Raw genomic sequence first — 25,201 nt, forward strand, 5'->3', positions numbered from 1 at the left:
GGTAAAATAATGAGTAAAGGAAGAAAGAATTCCTAGTTATGTGGAATAGTTTACTTTGTGGGAAATCAAATTAGCCAGCTCTGGAGAGTTACTGTAGCCAGAACCGAAGAAAACATGTTCACAGGCAAATGTTAATAAATAGAAAGACATAGAAAATGAACAGGTAGAGAAAGGTATTCCTGAGTAGTAGAGGCATCATGGCAACTGGCTGAACAACTACTGCAGCATAGATCAGAACACGAGATTCAGACACTAGAAGCAAATTCTTTTGCATTCTAATATCATTCCTAGAGTTTTCTTATTTTTCTAGGAGTCAAATGCACAAACAGAGAAACTTAGCTTATGATTTAAACATTTACCTTAATATTTACCTAAAATGTTGTAATTCTGAAGCCTTTATGTAATAAAACTGCTTAATCACCTCAAAGCTATTTTTGACTTCTCCACTTCTTCAGAAAACATGTCAGTGTAGACTGCAGATTGTGTACTCAATCATAAATGCCTTGGCCAATGAATACTGATAAGAATTCAGTTGGCTTTTTGCATACGAGGACTTTCAGACCAAATCAAAACTCTACTCAACACTACCTATATAGATAAATACACAAAATCCTACAAAACAGTTGTGCCAAAATATATGGCTAAGCATGGAGACATTCTGTTATGATCTTGCTACATATGAAACAGTATAAAAAGACTTGGCATTGGAGATAGGCTGGGACAAACATGGGGAAAACGGAAATACCAGGGATGCCACTGAGTATTTTGGCTAGTAGAAAAGCTAACCCTTCCAGTGTATTAGTATTATGCATGCTTCCTAGTACATTTTGGACAGAACAAATTCCAAAGCACTGGCGATTAAAAAAAAAAAAAGGAAAACAAAGAAAAAGGAAAAATAAAACCTTGAGTTCTACCATAGTGCCTGAAAAAGGATGCATATATGCAAGCTCTTATTCAAACTCTTCAGACTTCCAAATGATATCTGTAGGTATCTCTCTCCACTTCTGCCCACAACTCTTATTTCACAACACATTACACACAGCTCCCCTAACAGCAGCCCATCAAAATGACATGATAATGTCCAAAAGCACAGAACACATTCCCCAGATCTCAATCATCCTTCCCTCTGATTCATCCCAGTTGTCTGGAGCCAGCCGCCACCTCTCAGAATGTCAGCTGATCCTCCATCTCCACTGAAAACAGCATACTGTAAGGATCCTGTACTTATCCTCCTGCCTCAGCACTCACCACAAAAAGCACATTTCCAATTACATTACGAATGCGGTACTTTTTGTCTTTTGCATCTACCCAGCTATTTAGAATGAGGAGCCTCCTATCAATATGTATTAATGTGCTTTTCAATACATCTCCAACCCTACAAAATTTTGGGTTTTTTTCCCCACTGAGTTTCCCAAAGTTTGGAAACTATTGGAATGTACACAATGAGAAAGCAAAACTTCAAAAAGTGAAAGAGAAATTATTCATTGTGCACTTCTCAAAATACTTTAAGCTCCTCATCTGAAAAGTCAGAAATTACAACTTTCGAAACTAAATATCAGTTCTAAAAGAAACATACAGGCATTTACCATTTTGAAAGAAACTGTTCTCATAGAATACTTCCGTTCCCCTAAAGCTATCTTTTCCTAGAAATATATTTTAGTCTACACCCCATTCATTCTAGAGGAAATTCATGTTTCTCATTGCAATTCGTTCACACCATCTTCAAACACTGTGAGAGCCACCCTTATTCATAAAGCAAAAACTTTAGCACCAGTTTCCAAAGAGTAGTGGGAGCTGGACCGTGCCCTTAACATGCCACCAAAATATATTGATATTGCCAACATTTCTTTAGCTGGTGATCAGATTTTCAAACAGCCTATTTTAAATGTCTGCGTGGAGACAGTGGGACTTGACTTTAGGGAGTTACTGAGCATTTCTGACCTCAGTGGTAGCCAGCTGGAGCTGTGTGTTCTCAGGAAGCAGCTGCTCAAGGAAATTGTGTAGTTGGGAGGCTTATATAATCACGTAAAGTATGTAAGGTAGTTATGAGGAGGACAAATGTAGAAAACATTTCCTAGCATTATTTGGTTTCTTAATATGAAAACAAATGCTATAAACTTATTAATAAAAGCAGTAATATACTGAACCACAAAAAAATAAATAACATTTGATTGATGCTTGCATGGCTTAAATGATTGAACTCACATGTCATTCTTTGCAGTAAATTAAGATATACCTCCAAATCTCTTTATACAGTTCTCAGGCATTTCAAGATGCAAGATCCTATCTAACCAGAAAAGCAAAAGACTTACTAACTTTGCTAGAAAACCCTAATAGTAAACTCTTCAGGATTTTCCTTCTAACACTGGATAGCTGAGCAGCTAACTCTGTATCTTGAATTTAGGCTGGGAACTGGGAGCCAAAACTTATTGACAGCCTAATCTTTTATGAGATACAGCTGAAAGAGATTTCTTTCCCACCATTTCAAGTATCCACAATTTTTCTGTCACGTAAAACTCTACTACTTTTAGAAACCTGATTGATAGTTCACAATTGTGTTCCCTTCTCATTGCATTTTGTGCAGCTATAGTATTCTGCACTCTACAAATCAAGATTTATATTTTTCAATTTATCCAAAGGACCGAGTCTTTCAAAGCAGTTAAGGAAAACAGTTAGGGAAAATTAAAAATTATGCATTGTAGATGGCTGGGCTGATGAGCAAAACAAATAATGTCTCATGCGCTGCAAAATGGAGGCAACATGGCTGCTGAACAGACAGAAAAATGTTTCTTCCTGTCCTCATTGATACCATAAACCATTTCTAACAGACCTGAAACAGTTTGCTTAGATTTTATGTATATTTTTATATTTTTATATATTTTTTATATATTATCTTAACAAACAACCTAGAAGAAATATAAATGTGACATTTTCAAACATATTTAAGATCAGTTATGCACCGCTTCCATTCTGTTTTCCTCTCATTTTCAAACTGTACCAGGCACTTTTGAAAAATCACACTTTGGAGTTGTAAATGCCACAGAAATGCATACAAAACCTAAGCCCTTCAGTTTCATACAAAAGAATTTACCCCAATAAGGAAAAACATTCATGTAATGAATCTTTTTCTCAGTGAGAACGAAAAACAAAGGTGAGTAACATTGGTACAAATAAAATACAAGAGTAATAAACAATCCAAGGGATATCTGGAGAAATATATATATGAAAGCTAGTGCATAGGAAATAAGCAATATTAATGTCTAAGAACACTGGTGATAAAATCTACAGTGCTACAGTTGAAGAAGTACACGCACTCAAAAACACAAACACAACTAGAGGCTAAGAACTGGTCTTTCTGAAAAAGTAACACTACCAACTTGGCTTATAATTCATACATACATATCTTTCTCTAATTCAACAAAAGAAAACTTTCCAAAATCTGTTAAAACATGGCGTCCTTATGAAATGATGGCCCTGCCTATACTGAGATGTACAGCATTCATAAAAAATTTAGCTGTTTTCACAAAAAATTCATTCTACAGTTAGCTCAGACTTTGCAGTGAGAATTGTGTATGCTGCAAAAAGTGTATTAATATTAATGAAATGTTTACATACTGAAAGTTGTCCAGACAAGAACTGTGGAACGTCCCTTAACATGCCAGGACTCATAGGAGAAGTTACTGAAATAGAAGGTCGGTCCATTTTCTGAGATTCAAAGGAACTAGAACCTGCAATTATAAATAGAAATATTTTTAAAATACTAGGATTTATACATTTTTCACTACATTCTTTAAATAAAAAGGATAAAAATATAACAGCAAATACAACAAAGCTTATTGTAGTAAATATCACCTCTTTATCTATATAAAAAAAACCAAGAATTACAATCTTCTAATGCTCAGATGCAATTAAAAGCTTTTAGGTTAATTATAGCAGCAATAGAGAACTAATAGTTCATTCAAATATTTGCCACGGTGATCAAGTTATTAAGTCGAAGGCCCAAAATTCTTTCACACTTCACTGTGGTTAAAGGAAATAATTTTTTGAAGAGCACTTACTATCTCATATAATTACACTAATTACTAATTATTATTTTTTTAATTAATGGGATATTTTTTATATATCTTGTGCATTTTATTTCAAATCTACAGGGCCTCAGAGGTCAAATTTTGACACATAAGAAGTTAAGAAAAAATTTGATGGATTTTATTTAAAGGAATGGTTGATCAGTGAAGAGTTACTGAAGTGCTTTCTCAAATTGTTATATCTAAGTTTATTCCACTGTATTTATCACAACTTCTGTTTTAAGAGTTCCAAAACAATGACAAGAAAATAACTCCAGGCTTAAACTCACCCTATCAGATCTGCTCTAAAGAACAGGTTATTTTTCCCACATAAAATAATGGTTCAACCAATTTAAAGAGTGCTGAATGATCCTAGTAAGTTATATGTATTCTGGTTTTACATTAGTTACCACTCAGGTTCTAAATAATGAACAGCTCGTCCCAATTTTTAGTTCACAAACTGCATAACACTAAAATAAGAAATTGAAAATGGCAAATATTAGAGTATATTAATTAGTGTATGTTAATTAGCACTGTGTTTTCCTTTTCAATTAAAAAAAACACCTAAGCTTATAATCAAATGTCAAGCCTAAATCAGCATAGCCTGACTTGTGATAGTTTATTATTTACCAAAGGCAAATAGATCATAGAGGATGATAACATACTGAGACAAATGCAGACAAAGAGACAAGAGCTACACTGACTGAAGATGACATTTTTCAATTTGTTTGTGCTTACAAAGAGGATTTTCCTACCCCACAATTGAAACTTACTGGACTCCAGCTGTGCATGTGTGCTGTCAGGTATTCTGGGAATATCCCTGAAAACAGGAAAAGGAAGACAGGCTGATCCTTCATCTTACAATCACATTCACATTTCAGTTAAAATATATCAGTGTGCAAGTCATCACCAAATGCTTCAGGAAAATCATACGATCTCCTTAATTGCCTTCAGCCACCAGGAAGATCTATCCTTTGTCCAGGAAAAATAAGTTAGTTGGAAAATTAAGACTACAGAACACGTGGTTTACTGAATACAGGAGGGAAGGTGCACAGTCACAAATAAAATAAATGATTAAACAGAAAGAAAAAAGAAAAAAAAGAATATAACAGTCTCAGAGTTTTCTGTAGACAAAAGCCAGGAACAACACTCGGTCACAGAAGTACCTCATCAGATTATCTCAGTCCCACAGGACATATTATCCTATGAGGGCCAAGCATTAGTATATGCTATTAAAAACATTTTGGGAACATTTGAGCAACATGAAGCAGAGTGTCATAAGAATCCTTTTTTAAAGGGTGCATGGGGTTTACATGGCAAGGCAAAGGCAGCAATGGGGCTGCAGTGGTGGGCTTGGAGAGGCTGGGGCTGCCCCACACAGGCCACAGATGGTCCAGATGGCCCGAAAACACTCGCACCTCAGAGCACAGCTGTGGCCATCAGCCAGCATGGTGGTACTTCTGTTAGAGCACTTTAATAAAAGAGAGGAGTGAAATGTGAGAGAAGAGCCCTGCAGGCGCCCAGGTCAGAGCAGGAAGCAGGAGGGCAAGAGGTGCTGCAGGTGGAGCTCCCTGCAACCCATGAGAGCCTCAGGCCACCCCCTGCAGCCCATGGGCACCATGCAGAGCAGATCTCCACCTGCAGCCACAGAGGAGCCCATGCTGGGGTGGAAAGGCTGGGGGAGCTGCCGCCCTTGGGGACTTGGGTGGGGGAGCAAGAGAGCAGCTTTGCAGGGGCCTGGCAGCCAGCTGAGGTCAACACCATAAAGCTATACTATTCTTTTGAGCCCCAATCTGGCTCATTTCTTCACACTACATAGCAGACAGTTAATGGAATCTCAGGAGCCCACATCAACTTTCAGGAATTACAGATGAGCTTCTATAGCGAGAGGAACTGGAGAACACGGTAGCATCATCAATAAAAGGCACGCTAATAAGGAAGGTAAATAACAGGCAGGAAACAGAAAAGCACTGAAAGAATGCATGAAGTTTCACACAATTAAGAGAATGAAGAAAAGACAATGGAGTAATTTCAAGATGAGAGCACATTCTTGAAACTTGGCTATAAACATCTGTTTGGAAAATGATGAAAGATTTTACATTTATATGAAAAGAGTGTGAATCCTCCTCTCCTGAGGCAGTATTTTTCTAGCAATATAGTCTATTACCATTACTATTTCTTTGTGTAATTCCCAAGTTACACAAAGGGTTTTATGGATAAGATAAGAAGATACACCTTTTCCCCTGAAGTGCTTTCAGTTCAGGATATAGGCAGGAGATAACTTCTCATCTCAATCATGAGATAAAGTAATTTATGTTACTATCGAGTTTGTTTAAAAGTATCAAATGAAATTATCATCCTAAACATACTACATCTTTGAGCTAAATACACCCAGATACTGTGACTTATAGCTGAATTCATAACAGCTCTTGCATATGAAGAGAATTTCACATACAGTTTTACTATTTTCAATATTTAAGCACCTGATGTGCTATGCACTAAAATTTAGCTTTTGTTTTTTTTTTAATCATATCTAGTACAAAAAAAAAATAAAAATAAAAGACAAAACTACTTACCCAATTGGCCTTGAAACAACAAGCTCCACTTGTGGCTCAGGTTTGGACTCTAAAATGATGTTATATACCTCCTCAAAGGTAGCTCCTTGTAGTAGCCTTCCATTCCATTCCAGCACTTCATCACCTGTAATTTCAGTAACAACAATCTGCTTATGAAGTCTGCTGTGAACTGTACTTAAAATGTCAATTTAAGCCATTCTGTTGTCAGTTTGCTGAACTGTGAAACCTGTGTTCTCAAAAAATTCACTCTTTTATTTAGGAAAATCCTAATGAAGGTCTTCTGCAGCTCTGCTCTGAATGCATAAACTCTACTAATTAGATACAGCTCTTACTTGTATTGGTAGTTGTGGTTTAAAGCAAATCTCGAGATGCTGTTTAGAAAATGCAGATCTTTCAAACAGCATATCTCATCAACTTACTATTTTGCAGATTCATCTACATCTAGAAGTTTAGCATTTAGGGTTCAGATGGTTCTTCGGTTAACATTAACATTTCTCGCACACACTCCAATGCAGCAATCCATGGTTTGCATGTTGGGATAGACCCAGATCTTAAGAGTTTCTTAGTCATTTCTGATTGCTTGGGTTAGGTCCAAGTAAAATATACTCCGTAAGATGACCGGGAAGGACATCAGTGGAATATTGAGTATGAAAACGTGAACAAAACATGAAAATATGATTTTGAACAATGTGACATTTTATGTATTTCACAGAAGTAGTAATATCAATAATCTAGTAACTGAATGTCTATTTGATTTCTGTGTAAGAACAAGCCTGGATGTGTAAAGGACAAGCCCGGATAACGCCCTGAGAGACAATTACAATTGATGTCTCGACCACTTTAGGAAGAGACCAGATCAATGCCTGAGTAAGTGTCAATAAAGACACTTCTCAAGGAAAGCAAATACTGGGCTCTGGCTTGAACACTTAAAGCAGCCTTCCTGTGCCAACTTCCAGTGTACAAACTGGTGATGTAAATCCATCTGAACTTGTTCCGTGAGATAGTGCCATAGAAATGCCAGCACTTTTTCCTCCTAGTTCTATTGCTGCTTTATTTAGTAATGAGGATTCATAGTCTGTTTTAGGAAATTCATCAGACTTGTTTCATTTCTTATATGCTGAGCCCAAGTCTACATCCAGCTCAGTTACCTCTGAGACTTGGAAATACTGCATGATTCGAGCCACCCCAAAACTCACTGAAAGTGATTTTTTCCATGAAAACAAAATGACAAAAATGATCCGAAGGATGAAACAAAACCCTTGTGAGGACAGGTTGAAAATGCTGGGACTGTTCAGCCTAGAGAAGGCTCCAGGGAGGCCTGACAGCCATGGAACAGTTTGCCCAGAGAGTGGTGGATGTTCCATCCATGAAGACATTCAAAACCAAGCTGGTCTGGGCTCTGAGCAATCAGATTGAGCTGTAGGTGTCTCTGCTCAATGAAGGGGAGTTGGACTAGATTACCTTTACAGATTCCTTCCAATTCAAAAGATTCTCTGATTATTATTCTATGAATAATCATGGAAGGAGGCCTGGTGTCACCTGTTCAGTTTGGCTGTTGTCCTCAGCCTATTCTGAGGCTGGATCCAGCTGCAATACTCCAGGGGCTGCAGTGGGGGGGACAAGGTGGTATGGCATGCTCTGACTTCCACTGCTGCAGCTTCCTTTCTACACCTCATGGAGTGCCCCTACAGGCCAGCATGGCACTAGATCCAGGATTGGTGATCTGCCTCCCCTCCTTGTTTTTCTCCTTTTCATTTTCCTCTTACAGTTGTTAAGTAATGCAAGCCTTACTTCAATTTTCTATAAAGATGCATAGCTTACGTAGATATAACTGCTGAAAGGTTAATTCATTAGGAATAACTTTTAAATAGAATTCTCCTATTAAAGTTGATGTTTTTTCCTCTTATGTACAGACCTTGAATGCTGTTTCACTTGAATCTAACTGGGGAGGATTTGTGAATCACAGGTGGGACATGACATTCTGCAACAGTTTATCACAACTATTCAATATAATTTTGTTTCTAATTAAGCTCACTTTCTTGTCACCTTTACAAATGCAGCTCCATATTATAGAGCTATAGCAGATACATACCTGGTCTAAGATGGCCCACAGTATCGGCTAAGCTTCCTTTTTTAACTTTGGTGATAAATGCACAGAGTCGACCTGATTCAGTCATCTTTCCTCCTACTACCTGTTTCAAAGAGGAATTATTTTCACAGCATAAGAATTATTTTAAAATACTTAAACGTCCTGGCAAATAAAAAAAGAATTCAAGGATTTCTTTCTTTTTCAGATGCCCCAGGTAATGCAGACACACTTGAAAAGAACACCAAACATGTAACTTAAAGACAGTGCAAATACAGAAAGTTAAATCTTTCGAACTTCCACTGTACTATAAATTAGGACCTCAAATAGTACAGCATTGGACATTAGACAGCTCACTTCAACATTTTTTAGATGTAAACATATATATTAATGTGACAGAACCCATGACATTCACACAAAGCATTAAATACATTTAATAGCGAAACAAATCCTCTTTGCGATAATAGATAAGATATAGATACTAAATAATATCCAGCCCTGTGCATTTAAAATGTAGCATGCCAATTAATTAGAGGGGAATAGTCAAGAAACAGTTGCTTTCCTGTATCCATACAGATGCACTATGAATTACGAGAACACATACATTATAAAGGTAGATAGTTTAACTGAGATTTATAAGTCATTGCAAAATTATTAATTACCAACCTTCAAACCAAGCATCGCTCCTGAGTCTCTCGGCACACTTCCATCTTTTAGTCGCTTATTTAATAAAATTCGACCGATGAGACGGTCTCCATCTTTGGATGGTTGCCAAGTTACTGGATGCTATCAGATGGTTTTAAAGAAGAGTACAGTCAGTGGGTTTTAAAGAAAAATATTTCAGTAATAACTTTAATTTCCCAATATTGTAAAATATTGTGAAAGTATTATGATTACACTAATATTAAATGTATCAGAATGACATCAAATTGTGCTGGTGAATATTTATTTGGATATACAGCCCATCAAAATGTATTTCTAACATTTAAGAACATTATGTACTTTACCAAATCCAATTTCTAAATATCGCTACTGATCTTCGCATCTTGAACACACAGATACAGATAAATATACACAGCCATTCTAGCACGTCAGTTTTCTCTAAGACTGAACAACTTTTACAATGTTTTACTTTCTGTCAGTACTAATATCTTTAAAGTTATAGAATACAACTTTTGGGATGGTCTTTGCTCTCATTTAAATGCAATGCTTCTTTGAATAATTATTTCACATAGAAAGCATAGTTACAGTCAATATCTTATTATTCATAGAATCACAGGATGGTTTGGGTTGGAAGAGACCTTTAAGATCACCTGGTTCCAACCTCCTGCTATAAGCAGGAAACCTCCCTCTAGACCAGGCTGCTCATAGCCCCATCCAGCCTGGCCTTGAATGCCTCCAGGGAGTAGGTTTTATTCCATTACCATGCACAGGCATGGTTACACATATTGTTGTATGTTGGTGCAATTACGAAAATTTTAAATAACACTTTAATTTTGTGTAATCATAGCACTTTTTCACAGATAAATACTACTTTCATGCTCTATTTCATGCAAGATTAGCAGGCACAGTCAAATTTGCTTCCATTACAAGTAGTAACTCTAAAATGAGTGATCATAATCTCTACCAAACAAAGAGCAAAAACAAAAATCACCAAAGCAGATAGTAAAGCCCTTAATTCTGCACAATACTGCGCACACACACACACACACACACACACAAAATGGCATGGCAACAAAACAAAAGAACAATCATGACAGTGAAAGGGAAAAAAGAAAAACAACTTTTCTGTGCAGAGAGACCCAATTTTCTCCTTTTAATCTGGGACTTAAACTTTAATTTAATTTCAGTCCCAGGAGTTTGAATGCAGTAAATCAAATAAGCCAATCAGTAGAATCCTTATTGTTAATTACTTTACACTTGAAGGTAATACCTTGAGAGGATATTATGCAACCAGAAGAACAATGTTCCTTCGTGCCTCATGTTTTTTTTCTTAGGCTGCCAAACAGTAAAAGCTTCAGAGATTTTTTTATTTGTTTTTCTTTTCTGCACCTTAAGAAATGCTACATTGTCTCTAGAAACATTCTGTCTTCTATTTTACACACTATTTTAATGAGTGACAGAGAGCAAACAAAGACCAAGAGCAAGTTAAAATGCAGGCTCCATAATCGCAGTACCTTCTCGCTATGGCTATGCTCCTCATTTAGAGTTGTGCTACTACAGGTATCTACCCCAGAGTCTTTTATCTGAGGCTCAGACCATTCCAAGTCCTCTTCGAAAGACTGGTCACCAAAGCACACCATTCTCTTTTGTCTCTCGGATAAGGTGTTAGAATCCAACACAACTGCCTGCTCACTAGTTTTTCTTTTTCCCCTTTGACTGTGCCCTATAGATGTGGGATAAAAAAAAAAAAGATACAAAAAAGAAAACATGCAAAGGTGTAAATAAAACAAAGGAAATGCGAAATGATAAAGGAAACTAAATGGTAAGGCTCCACATGTCTCACCAAAGACATTGGGGATGCCTCACTGCTATGCCAAGACGTATGGTCCAACCAGTTGTAATCCATGTCTCCTGTGAGAATCAGACAGACAAGATAGTGCAGTAAAGGAAAAGTGAAAGGACAGACAAAGATACAGTAAAATTGTTAAGGTTTCTGGTTATCTTATCTGATTCATAACCTTCATTAGTAGCACTTGCAAGGCACTTCCAAGAAAAAGTCAAGACGGTAACAACAGCACATGGAATATGAAATACAGTGAGGAAAGAGATTTGTTTGTGTCTATATGTGTGCATATAGTTATGTACAATGTAAAGCACTACTGAATCATAGTTTTTAACTGTTTCTATAAAATTAACTGCAGTAAATGAAATGAAAGGGTAAATTGCATTGTATTCATAATTTTCAGAAAGGAAAGCATTTGATTATGGAATCAGTTCTCATCATAGCCTGCAGGAATGAGTCTTGCTTCCTGTCTGAAGGAACTGACATCTTTGCCTTCTAACACGAACTAGTTTTTTATTTTGATCACTTCAATAAAGTACTTGAACAGCACATTGCTATTTTCAGCTGTACTGTAGAAGATGATTTTAGAAAGGTTGAATGATCTGTTAAAGTATGACACATTGATCAGGAAAACAAACACAAAATATCTTTGGAATAGGAAGCATATAGCACTGAGATACCCAGAAAAAATGGCTACTGGTTAAATATCAGGAAGAACTCTATTAAGGTACCTTTTAACTCAGAAAAAAAGGTGTAGCGCTGACATTACATATTATTATGTATATTATATATATTATAGAATCAGAATTTAATGTGTATGGCAGAAAGATGACAGGTAGAAAAGTTTGAAGAACAGTTTTAAAGAAAAGCTCTAAACCCTGCAGTCCACAGAACTAGGGAGTGATTCATGTCTTTTAATAAAACATTCTCATCTGTGTAGGTGCCCGCATATTTTGCATTACTGGTCCTTTCTCTTGTGTATATGTGTATAAATATATACACATAAAATATTATTAATACTACACCTGCTACATTACAATTATTTTATCACTGTATGCTTTGGATGATTTTGATATTATTTTATGTATGACAAAATGTCAGCTTTCCTACTGAATTTCAAAACCAAGAAATTATAAAACCAGCTTAGCTCAGCTCCTAGCATAGACCACTGATGATACTTTGCTATTTCCATTACTTCAGAACCTGCTTTGACACAGCTCTACCTCTTCTTCTGAAAGTACACCTTTGCAAAACATAACTAACTTGTCTAACTAACTGTACATCCACATCTCTCTTGGACTGGACAGAGGATTCCAGGTGCAGCCTCACTGACGAAAAGTAGAGGGATAGCGGAATTTTCAATGAGGACAATTAATCTTATTGCACTATGACTCCCTTTTACCTACATAAGGGATATATATATATATTTTACCTACATAAGGCACATGAGCCCATACTGTTTCTTCCTGGCAGTTAGTTTCTGTGTCATTATTACAACTTCACTTCCCCAAACCAAAGTCTGACAAAAAAAGTTGTAATTAGGTACCCAGTAATTTCCTTCATAATTCCAGGAGCAGACGACTGAGATAAAATGGGCTTTCTAAGTAGAACAGTTAAAACAGATCGTTCTTACTAATTCTAATTCCTGGTTATTTCCAAGAAATTGTGTATTTTCATTGAAATGACTGAAGTTAAATGAAGGTATCTATTGTTAGGAATTAAGAATCTACTGCTGCAAATTACTGGCCACATTTCAAGGTTTTAAAATTCTCAGCCACAACAGTGATGATTACTTGCATTCCAAAACAAGCCAAGAGAAAGGAATCCAAGGGCATAGCTATTACATCCTTGCTGTTTTGCAGTGAACGTAGCACTTTATTCACTCCTCAGGAAATTCTTCTGTATTCTGTGTGCACACATATTATGCATAGCAATTGAGAAGGCTTTTCAAGTTCTTCTATCCATTCTTTTTCTGATATAAACTATGCACTTCTGCATGAACTTGTCAAATGCTACATCTCCCATCACACTTAATTTTCACACTTGTGTCTGTGTGGAAAATAGAGAATAACTGTCTTTTTTTTTTTTTTTTCCTTTTTTTTTTTTTTTTTTTTAAACAAGGAAATAAGTTACTGAGAATTTCAGGTCTGTGGTATGTACTCATCCTAAAAACATTCCCACATTCCATAACCTTAGTTAACAAAAATCATCCAGTCTTCACTTGCATTTTGTATGCCCATTATATGCGTAAACAGACAAATACTCAAAGACAGAAATCAAGTAGGTTACTCTGAAAGTAATGCCTCGTATTAATTTCCATGGAAACTACAACAGATACAAAGAACACAAAAGCACTATTTGACAAAGCAAATTCTCAGCTCCAAAACACTCCTTCAACACAGCAATGGGATACTGGTGGGAAGGTTCATCCTCTACTGCCATAGCAACATCTGCCTCTGACATTGTGGGCCAATGTAATAAAATAGGAAGCATTACTTTTGGAGCAACCCTCTTAAGTACCATTCCTGCAACTGACATTACAGTGGATACGTGTTATATGTATATAAATTCATTTTATAGGTGTTTATATGAGCAAATGTTGAGCCGTGTTGGGACCTAACAAGCAGACCCATATTGCTTATCACAATCACACCTTCTTGGAGTAAAATTAATTATTTGAAAAACTGATTGGAGATCAACTTTTCAGTGTATGTTCTATGAACATTAAAATCTTGACTGGGTAAAAGCTTTCAGATCCAGTAAAACCTGAAGTAATAAATGTAAGACAGTAATTTGCTTCTTTACAAGAAAATCTATTAAACCATAATCATATCGTAACAAAGACAATGAATCTTTAATTTCGTCTGCTAAAATGTGCAGCAGAACTGAGAAAAAATGTCATCTACTTGATAAATTATATAAGCTACAGTATCAAAGCCATCTTTCATGGAAAGTGTGATACACTCACAGCTAATGTCATTGTAGCAGAATTCAGATGTTTCCTGAGTTCAGCAGTGCAGCTAGGTTCAGGAATGGACATGGGTGAGTTCTGTTCTTACTATGGCCAGCAAACTCTTTATGGGCATGCAGAACTTGCATTGACAAACCAGGCTGGGACAGAAACCACACCAGTGACTTGACCTTTCTGTACAAACAGCATTAAGCCTTGTAAGCTTACAGATTGTTAGGATATTTTGCTCTCACTGACTTTAGCCTCTTCAGCCAAAACCAAGCAGCCACGGGAAAAGCTTTTCTCCTTCTTCCCTTTCACATTTCTACACAAGATCCCACAGCAATGGCAACTTCCCATAGCAATAGGAACTTTGAATGTGTAGCTAAAATGGAGAACAACTGGTATACACTTAAGCTTGTATGGCCAAGAACAGACATAAAAGAGAAGCTGTAAGTTAGACCCTGAAGAGCAGAGAGCTCTATCCCACTGAGCAGGCAAGAGAGTAAATGTGGGTGGGCACATGCACAGTGTCCATGGGCAGCATGAAAGTGGCACAGAGAGCTTGAGAGCACTGACTATAGACACTGTCACAGAAATAAACTCCCTGGTACATGGGGCAAGGGTAGACAATGTATAATAAAAATGGGTACGTGTGCTGTCACTCAGCATCAGAACAATGTCTTCCATGATAAATTTCTCTAAACATTCCTTATAACACAAATGCTTCCAAACCCCTAAATATCTCACTTCTGTGTTTCAACATAACACAGAAACATATACTTTCTACCGAAAGAAGAACTTCAGAAAAGACATTCCCTGACAATGTGCTTATGGATTTTTTTTATTATTATTAGTAGTTTTGGTAGCATTCTTCATGGGTCAGTCACTAGGAATTAAAAAATCTCTTGATTTCCCCTTTTTCTTAAAGTGGCCCTTACTTTTAAGCAGGAGAAGTCATTAAGAACAAAGACACTGGTTTACCTTCAAAGAAAATGCAGCCCTGTTTTCAAACAGTACTAATGCTGCTCAACAGAAAAGATGGAAAGGATTAGCTAATGTAAAGGGTGAAAGGGGTGCAACAAGACTGCTGAAAGAAATGTACTTACTGAAACTATTTTCTTAAGTATGTTTTGCCAGAAGGATTTCATTTACGGGAAGGGCTTTTTTCATAATTAGATTTTTTAAAAGACAACTAGGTTTAATCTATCAGTCAAGTACATTTTTATAAAGGTCTTGAAATAAATGGAAACAAAGCATGTCGATATGGCATACACATCTATATGCCAGACTGTCTGCTTTCTGTATAAAGCTTCTGCCTAGTAAAACCAGTGGAATGGAGCATTACAAAGAAAGAAAACAGAAAGAATGGAAATTCACACTCTACTCCCACTGCTAGAAGACGTGCCCCCAGTCACAGCACTATGCCATGCCATAGATGGCCTCACACACATCCATTACCTCTACCACATTACCCAGTGTGCTGGAGCTCACAATCTTGGCAAACCAAGAAAATGGGCAACTGTTACCAAGAAGTCAGAGTAAACAGGCAGATATTTTTCCCTAGGGATCCTATTCACCAGTGACAGTCGATGTCTACTTAGTACTCAAGATTCTCAGACTGACATAACTTTGTCATATGTTCCCTGCTTGATTTCTAACAAGGACAGTGAAAACTGGAAGTAAGTAAGTCTGATACCTATGGATTTATCTCCTATTTCAGTGACTTAAAGACTTTTGTCTTACAAAGATGTTTAGTCCAAATGATGCTTCTGACCATACTTAAGTCATTTTCACTTCTCTGCTTCCTTCTCCTCTCTCATTAGGAAGCCTTTGAGCTTATACCAAAGTATTTCCAAGATAAGAAAATTCCTTCAGCAGAATGCAAAGGAAGATGCTTTGGAAAGCTTAGAAAAGACAGTATTTCTAGAAGTAACCTGAAGCATCCAAAAGAAATTCATTTCTATTTCATTGTTAATAAGCCTAGATTTTTAATCTCTTCTTACAGGACATGCCTTTCTCCATTTTCTGCCCTGTTTACATCCACAAAGACCAAATTTACATTCATGGGCAGACTTTGCACATCTGCCTTGCCTATCTGTCTTAGTCATGTATCACCCCCACCCAATCTCCTAACTGACAGCTTCATTACAAATTCTTCCTTGCACTGGCTATCAGCAGTAACATCTTACCAAACCTAAATGAGAATACCCTTGAAAACAAACACTATTAGTAATGCAAGGCAGAATAAAACTAGTAATACCATTACTTAACCCCAGATCTGGCCTTTTTATTTTATTCAGCAGCTCTACCCTCTGTACCACAAGGAAGACATTTCTGCCACCTGGAAACAGGCAGCCTAGCTCCTGTGCTAATTTAGCCTACCTTTTCTCACAGACCTGCCTGCTGAAGTTTAACAAGCTCTTGGATTCAACATACATGGAAGTTAACTGCTGTCTACCAAGTGACAAAAAAAAACATGCTTCCAAAATTGTTGGCTCATAAGAATAGATCACCCTGGGAAACAGCTTCTAGCGACGGACAGCTTCATCATACAAGCAAAGAAGATCCAGTGGATCTGGGAGTTGCAGAACAGCTGGAAACTGATCTGCACATGCTCAATGAATTCTTTCCTCAGACTGAAAATGTTTCAGGCAAATGCACCTGTCTTGCTGCCAATAGCAAGGCAACAGTGAAACCTGCTAAGCCAGCTGGAAAGCAGCCTTACAGCAACCTGGAAGAGAACCCAAATCATTATTGGAGAGCTACACAACTTGTGAGAAACAGCTGCAATATTTAAGAAACACTTCTGGGTCTTGTGTGCTTATGATAGCAACTTTCTGTTAGATACTTTTAATTTTAATTTACACTCATCAAAGGAGGCTTGGATAAATTTAAGAAATAAGTAGCTTCAGCAAACACTATTTAGCGATAGGAAACATCTACTGACAGCACACTCAGTATATCAGTGATTTCTTCAAATAATAAGCTTGAGGATAGTAGAAAAGCGGGAGCCAATGCGAATAAGAAAAACATTTTTCAACATGTATGCATAGATCCCTCTAATACTTATTAGACTGTAAAAATAACAGAAAACTATTTTGTGTACCTTTCATTTTTGAGCTTTAAAGAGGCATCAAGCATTCAAGCTTTGATATCAGTGTTAATTATAGAAAATAACTGTAAGCCACTGTGAATCAATATATCCTAATTACTAAGCAAAACTCACAGTTAGCAAGTAAAGGCCAGTGAACTCTAAGCCACAGCAGAAAGTGAGGGAATGGATTCTTTATGAAATGTGACATCAGATTCACAAACAATACCATAAACACCGCTTGTCAGTTGTACTCATGGCAGAGCTGTATTCATTTCATCAGAACAATCCCTCATAAGTAAAACTGAAACCGTGACATGCCAGGAATGAAACGAAAATCTTCTTAGCTCAGTTTTAAAGAAACAAATATATTAATTCATGCTAGCAGCCTATATTTTTATCTCCAAAGTCGTATAGAGTTAACGCTAATGAAAGGAGACACTGCCAACATCAAGATGCCCCTTACCATAGACACATCATTATCTAGAATCAATTTCCATCAGCAACCTAGCTGCTTCCCATATATTAAGATTGAGGATCAGCTAGTTGTTCCATTGATCACATCTTTTCCCTTTTCTCAATTTATTCCAGTCAGAACCAATGGTATCTTGCTACTAAATTTTGATAGTGATAAATATTTGTCCTGTGATTTTCAATAGGAGATTACCAATGATCAAATAATGTATCTGTGTATGTAATAAGACCACAGAGAAGCACAGTAATAATAAGTTTGAAAAATAGAAATAATTCAAATTTCAAAGAGAAGCAAATTTGTAAAATAATCAAACCCTCATCTCAGTTCCTGATCATTGCATTTTTGTTTTCCATTACTTGGTTTTGTCTGGGAGGGAAGAAATGCCCCCTTCACACAGCTGCTCTCCATAATGACAGTGGAAGGAAAGGATAAGGAGGAAGAGGCCAAGTTCACATTTCTGTGTGTAGTATTCCCACTAACGTGTGGAAAGCTCTTATTGGTCACAGCAGTGGATACTAAACTCATTCTAAATGTCTTAATCGCTGATGAAAAAACACATATTTTAGAACAGAAATAAGAATAAACTTAAAAAGAAAAATGTTGGTACTAGTGAACACCTAGGCGTTTTAAAAATGAATGCACCACTGAAGAGCTAGGATAACTTATTTTTCTGTTGGCCATACTCCATTTGTGTTACGCAGAAAGGCATTGGCAAAATTTAGAATTCTTTCTAACAATTAAGAGAGAAATACAACTACTGTGCTTTACATCCTTTGTGTAACATTAAACTGTTCTCTCTACTATCTTGAAGGAGGCTGCAGAGAAGAGGTGACGGCCTCTTTTCTCAGGTGACAAGTGACTGGACATGAGACAATGGCCTCAAGCTGCACCAGGAAGATTTAGAGTGGGTATCAGTAACAGTTTCTCCACAGAAAGGATGGTTAGGCATTGGGACAGGCTGATGGGCAATGGAGTCCCCATCCCTGGAGTACTCGAGAAATGTGAGGACTGGCACTGAGGGAAATGGATAGTGGTTTAGTGTCAAGGTAGATGGTTGGACCTGATGATCTTAAAGTTCTTTTCTAACCTAAAAGATTCTATGACTCACAACATGGCAATACAGTATTTTGATACCAATCATAGCAATGCCTTCCTTTAAAACTGACGTAACATTTCATATGCAGCATGCTAACTACAGCCTTCCTGATAGTGTAAACAAATATAATTCTTAATTAACTCAAGCTTCCAGCTTCTCAAAGCCGCAGCAGACATGACAAAGACCCACTTAACTGTTGAAATGATTTTGTTTGAGAAACAAGAACTAATTCACAGCAGTAAATGCAAGGCATCTCATCCATCTCTGGCAGCACATGTGTCATGAACTGTCTACAAACATGTGATGCTGATCCAGTAAGCAGGAATGGCAGCAAAAAAAAAAGGAAAAAAAAAAAAGAAAAAAAAAAGAAAAAAAAAAAAAGAAAAAAAAAGAAAAAAAAAGTGTAAAAGGGTTTTTCATCATTTTGACACCACAATAAAAGCCTCTGTAAACTAGTAATGGGATCATTAATTATTGATCTCCTGTTAATTGTTGCCATGAGGAAAGTAATTTGGTATATAAAAAAAAATCTGTTGCTTAAAGTTTGGTTTAACCGGTTATTTTTGTCAAACCTTTTTCTTTCAAGGAAATTAATTAACTACTGAAGAAGAACAGTAAACCTAAAAATTCGGTGGCTCCCAGAAATAACAATCATAATGAGCTAATTTAGCTGCAAACTTTCTACACACAGGCTTGACAGTATGCCAAAATTAGCAAAACTAGTTAAGCGTGATGGTGTTTTGCACCTGGTTTAACATATAAATGTGTGCAAACAAAACATCATTGAATTTTTTTGTCTTTTAAAACAAGCTTTGCAACACAAACTTTTATTTTGCTCCTACTTACATGTTGCACGCATACATGTGCACACAGACACACCTGCTATACTTAGAGGAAGGTTAGGTTACAAAGTTAAATATTCAGAGAGTAAGAATGATCTGAGACTTAGTTTGCCATGAAGCGTTAATTTAGTTCCTATACAAATGTATTAATGCATAACCATTAACAATACAACGGTGAGCTCCTCCACATCCCCCAGCATGCAGGGTGAAGATTAAATAAGTAACTTGTCAATATTCCTGTTTTTTCAACTAACAACCCCTTTCACTATCATTGAGCATAATCTAAATTAAAAATTGTCTCTTGACACACTCTTTGTGTTCTCAGAATATGCCATTTCTGTGCAAGTCTGAGTTAAATTCAAGGGTTTTTTCCTTATAGCCAGTCTGTATAAAGAAATGAGGTGAATGTTGTGATTAACCTGTTCTAAAATGAGCTGTTGACTTAAGGATACAAAAGCAGAAAATGTCAAATATCCCAAACAGTTTTCAGCACCAAACTTGAGAAATAAAGGACCTGAATTTTCTTTGAGAACTTCAAGGCATGTGGCAGTGTCCTTTCCTGGCTTTATTATACTTAATAAATGACAAGAACGTAGAAAAAATATACTTTCCAAAAAAAGCTTTATAAATTATTACATGATTAAAACCCAAGTTTTGTTATTCCCCAAATATGCCCAGTACTGCCCATGTATAAATAAACTCCTATGCAGAGAAATTGTGTAAGGATGTTCATCAAAGAAAACTGGTATGATTTGTAAAATGCTGTGTAGATACAAGAGCAAGACTTTTAAAGTTGTATGTATATATATATATAGATAGATGGATATATCTACATTCATTTTCCAGAATTATTTTTCAATCCTAATGATAAAAGGTAGATTTCTTAATTGCAATTTTCTGTGTCTCCATCATTTCAGAAGAATGCAGAACAATGGAATAAGCCTACACAAATGAAGAGTTGGTTGATGCTAGCTCTGTAATTATTTCATTTAGCTGAACACATAAATAATCATGTTGCTCAGGGACCTTTCTGTTGTCAACAGGAACCACTCCCATAATTATAGCCTTCCTGTTAGCTGAAGCCATAATAAAGGTTACATAAGCAAATTTAATCTCAGTCTCCTATTTTTAATACGACTATAATTATCTAAAAATATATCTAAGGCTCTAGACTTTCTAGAGTGAGTTTAAGCAAAAGGCCAGTACTTTTTATTTTTTTACACATATTTCCCACACATCCTCTACTTTTCTTAATTTTTGGAAAGTTAAGATGAAGGGAGAGAAAAACTTCATGTTATTGAGTGCTGTAAAAACAACAGGAAATTCTACCCCCAAAAATGGACCAGATCCTACATTACAGAAACTCATTACACATAATGGTCCTTCAGCCAGATCCCTAGCCCATATCAGAGGTGGCTTTGAGAGGCAGGCAATCAGTTAGGTGAGTCAGAGCCAAAAGTGCCCATTTCTGATGTAAACAACTAAATAACTGCACCAAATGACCTTTTATTCCATAACAAATACACCATGTACAACAAAGAAAATTGGTTGCAAAATTCACCAAGTGACTTCAGATAGAATTCTGTAATGAACTTGTGGTGCAGCCATTTTCTAAACATCTCCTCAATCAGTTGCTCGTTTCCTTGGATGTACACCTTGCTCACCAACATAATCAATCCAGATTAATGTAGCCTTTTCCCATTTTTGAAATTGAAGGCTTTTCCCATTCACCTTGTTACTCTTCAAACCAGTTTTATCTTCATAATGTAACATATTAAGCCTTTTTCCTTTTTTATTATTTCACATTAGAAGTACCAGAAAACTATTTATATTCATTTCCTCGGGATTCCTCTGATTGAAATATTAGTATTACAGAATAAAGCTGTGCTGCCTTATATGAGAAACAAGAGGTAGGTAGGGCAGACGCTACTGCCCATCAGTTTCCCATCAGCCAACCTAACATCTCTGCACAGAGCTCAGATGTGGAGAAAGGTATTACAGTATCCAGCTGGCATAGGTGCCACCACAACAACCTTAACAGAAACGGCCGACTGACTCATAAGCAATGAAAGGATCATTCCCCTCTTTTAAAGCTGACAGAAAGCACTTGGAAATGTGCCCATTAATCCCTTGAAAGACTGCTCAGCAAATTTTTCTTAAATCTTCCCAAACTGCTTTTCTTTTCTGCCCATGTCCGCCCCAGACAACCTAATACTACAGAGCACCTCTGCTGTGCTGAGAACTGCAGTCCTTGCCCAAATACAAGGTTTTTATAAACTAAGAATATTCTAAATATTTCTTAACTAAACATCATTGGGAAAAAACATCCACTGTGATATCTTAAAGAACGCAGTTATGCAAGAAAATTTGGAAAGTTTCTGTCTATTAAAAGAAGAAAAATAGCTTAAAAGATAATCCTGCCTAATAATATTGCAAACATAATGACACAGCTACACAATTTACACATATTATTACACATTTTGTAATGGACTGTGATTTCTAATTTGTATTTCTAGCACTAATTTCGTGAAATAAAGAGATACCTGTGGTGTCTGCAAATGTGGGATTGCTTTCTTCAAAGCTGTTGTAACACAAGCAGTTAATGACTTTTTAGGGTGACATTGCTGTTGCTGTGTTGTTGGTTTTTTTTAGATCATCCCCTGTCAAATTCAATAGAGAATTGGCAAGTATGACATGCTTTGGGAACAACAACTTTGGCAAACTACACATCTCAACTGAAACAGCTATTAAATTTAACTGCTTCTTTGCTATCATTCATTATCTTTTATTTTGCTGTTTTCCAACGTGATTGTAAGCAGAAATATTACTTCCACATTTCAGATACGACTGTTCTTAATACCAGTTTCCTACAGTTTTATTTTCATTTGTTTCTACAACATCTTTATTTATTTTATTATAATAAGCAATGTGTTACTTCTTTTAGTTAAGTGAGAAGCAACAAGGGCTGTCTGATATTGCAAAGATATCCAACTTCCTGTCTTTCATTTATTTCCAGGCACTTGAGTGTCTCATTCAGAGACAGGTGAAAAAAAATCCGCACTATTTTCTTAATTCTAAACTCTTTAATAGGAGTTTGCCCATTTTTAAAGGGAATAAAGAAGTTCAGCTTTCATAATAATTCTGCGCTGTTGCCCTATACAAGATGGGGGAATCTTTCAAGGCAACGTATTACTATGAGCCATGAGTTACAAGTTACCAATCTATGGTGCAGCAGAAGACCAAGGGGACCAATGACCTCATTGTGACAGCCTGGTATGAGGAGTAGGAGCAATCTCATCCGTTAGAGGCATAACAGAACTGCTGACTCTGCAAGATTCATGCACTTCTTAGTTTCTCTGTTAGCTGTCTATTCTTGTAATGAATTGTTTCAGAACAGTTGTGTAACCAGCAAACCGGGTTTGTGGGATGTCAAGACTCTACAGACTCTGGGAGACTCAGCAGGCAGAGACAGGCAAGTCTCAGACTAACAACTGGACACTCCTACAAATGTTCCACATGGAAGACTTTGGGCCCTGTTCCTTGCTTTCACCTTTTAATTACTTAAGCAGCTAGAAGGGATAGGATACAAAAAGAATAGATTTAAGAGAGCTTTGAGCATAGTAAAGAGAGTGTGAAGTCAACATAAAGGAGTGAATAAATGCTATTAGGACTAATAGGAAAGAGTCAAATGGGCATCACAGTTCAGGGATTCAGAAGATTTTGATTTTTGCAAAATCTGTTACAACCCTGTGTGAATGATAGAAAGAAGCACCCAGACTACAAAGAAACAAGCCTGGGAGCAGGAGGTAACTGGACTGAACACAGGAAAAAATAGATCTATGCTTTGTTTAAATTCTTCGTGTCTCAGTGGAACAACTCACTTCAACTACAGTTTTGGCAAGAGACCCCCCAACTGAAATCTAACAAGTAAAATCAAAGTTAACTGAAATGTGAATCTTCACTTGTTCCCATAGCACTAATGAGCAATGAACCTGAAATACAAGGAACCTGAATGCTAAGCTTTGCTCTGACAGTGATCCATTGATTTCCAGTTGATGAAACTGAGATACTAAGGCTTTCTTCCACCTAAAATGATATATGTATGAACGCAAGCTACTCAAATACCACTGTGATGAGCATCCAGCAAAGGGTTATGAAAAGAAAACAGCTTCAATCATCCAAGCTCTTTAAAAAGAACAAGAATAAATGTCAGTCTCATTTCTTCACATAACAGCCGTTCCCTGCAATGAAAAAGGCGGATGATGCTGAAAAACTGATAATAAAGTAATTCAATTATAGATTTTAGTACAAAGAAAATATTTAAGGAATCAGAACTACAGCTGACCATGCAATCTGGTTACTGTCATATTTTACTTCAGGATACTTGACTCTGAAACTCAGCAATGTTGTGTGCAGACTGCAGTTACAGGGAAGAAGTGATCAGGGCTGGGCTCTGACATTGTGCACAAAGGTGCAACTATCTTCACAAAGGTGAACACACATTGCTGAGACTCCCTGGATTGGTAAGCAGGTGCTTATTTTATCACACTCTGAATATCATTCATGAGTGACCTCAGTGCTTCACACCAGCATTATTTTACAAAGCTCCTATTTACAGTTCTTATTTGTGTAGAGTTAAATCCCATTCTAACAGCATAATTAGGAAAGCAGAAAGAAATGTCATCAACACTTATCTAGTTCACTTATTTTGAATTAAATTATTCAATCAACGCGTTAATAGTACAAAAAAAAAGGGGGGGGGAGGGGGAGGGGACTTATTGCAGTGATATTTGGAAATAAGTATATGCATTTCTAGTTCAATTTGGACATTATTAATTTCAATATTCAAATATGTTGATAACACCTTAGTAGGATACTGTGTTCTACCAAACAACATCAGAATGCTGTTCTCAATCTCAATCTATGTTTGAAATCAGCCAGAATGCTGTCAGCTGGCACTGCAAGTACAAACGTAAGTAAGAATCTGCTCAGCATGTCTCAAATTACATTCATAGGGTATTTTTCAACTTTTGGCTTAGGAAAATACTCGGGTTTGCAGTATATAAACATATCCCTTTTAAATGCATATGTTGATGAGTTAGGTCTTTCTTGATGTTTTGCTAACATCACAGAAGTAAGGTTCACATATGCAGTGTCATTATTAATTAAATTAAATTAATTAAATGCACTAAGTATATTCTTGGACACATTTTTGTTGTATAGAGAGGAAAAATATGATCCTCCCTATGTATACAAAGCTCTCACGTTGGAGATTATAAAATACTATAAAAAATCATTATACCTCACTTTCATCTGTCAAGACTAGTTATTTTTGTAGTTAAAAAAAATATGCCTCGGGTGACTAACATCACATGGGTTATACTGAGATAAAATGTGTGATGCAGCATTGTTACAAAAGCCTTATGTTGATATTCACAAACCTTTTGGTCTTTTTGTAAGCAGATAATGCTGCACTTAACAGAAGCATTCCAGAAGTTACTTATCAATATTC

At 36.5% G+C, this 25,201-nt stretch overlaps 1 protein-coding gene across 45 annotated transcripts in view; it reads right to left on the minus strand.

Moving 5' to 3' along the window:
• RIMS2 (regulating synaptic membrane exocytosis 2) overlaps positions 1-25,201 on the minus strand; it is a 402,507-nt gene that overhangs the window by 177,158 nt on the left and 200,148 nt on the right. For all 45 annotated transcript variants that reach the window (XM_085537158.1, XM_085537160.1, XM_085537163.1 and 42 more), the window contains 6 exons: positions 10,904-11,112; positions 9,393-9,512; positions 8,733-8,832; positions 6,641-6,764; positions 4,838-4,884; positions 3,616-3,728 (listed from right to left, as the gene is read on the minus strand). In XM_085537158.1, coding sequence (XP_085393284.1) covers positions 3,616-3,728; positions 4,838-4,884; positions 6,641-6,764; positions 8,733-8,832; positions 9,393-9,512; positions 10,904-11,112 — 713 coding nt within the window. The remainder of the gene's footprint in view (positions 1-3,615; positions 3,729-4,837; positions 4,885-6,640; positions 6,765-8,732; positions 8,833-9,392; positions 9,513-10,903; positions 11,113-25,201) is intronic.

The sequence above is a fragment of the Coturnix japonica genome, chromosome 2, assembly GCF_054131305.1.
Source record: "Coturnix japonica strain WE chromosome 2, WE-NBRP24, whole genome shotgun sequence".
In the NCBI taxonomy this organism is placed as follows: Eukaryota; Metazoa; Chordata; class Aves; order Galliformes; family Phasianidae; genus Coturnix; species Coturnix japonica.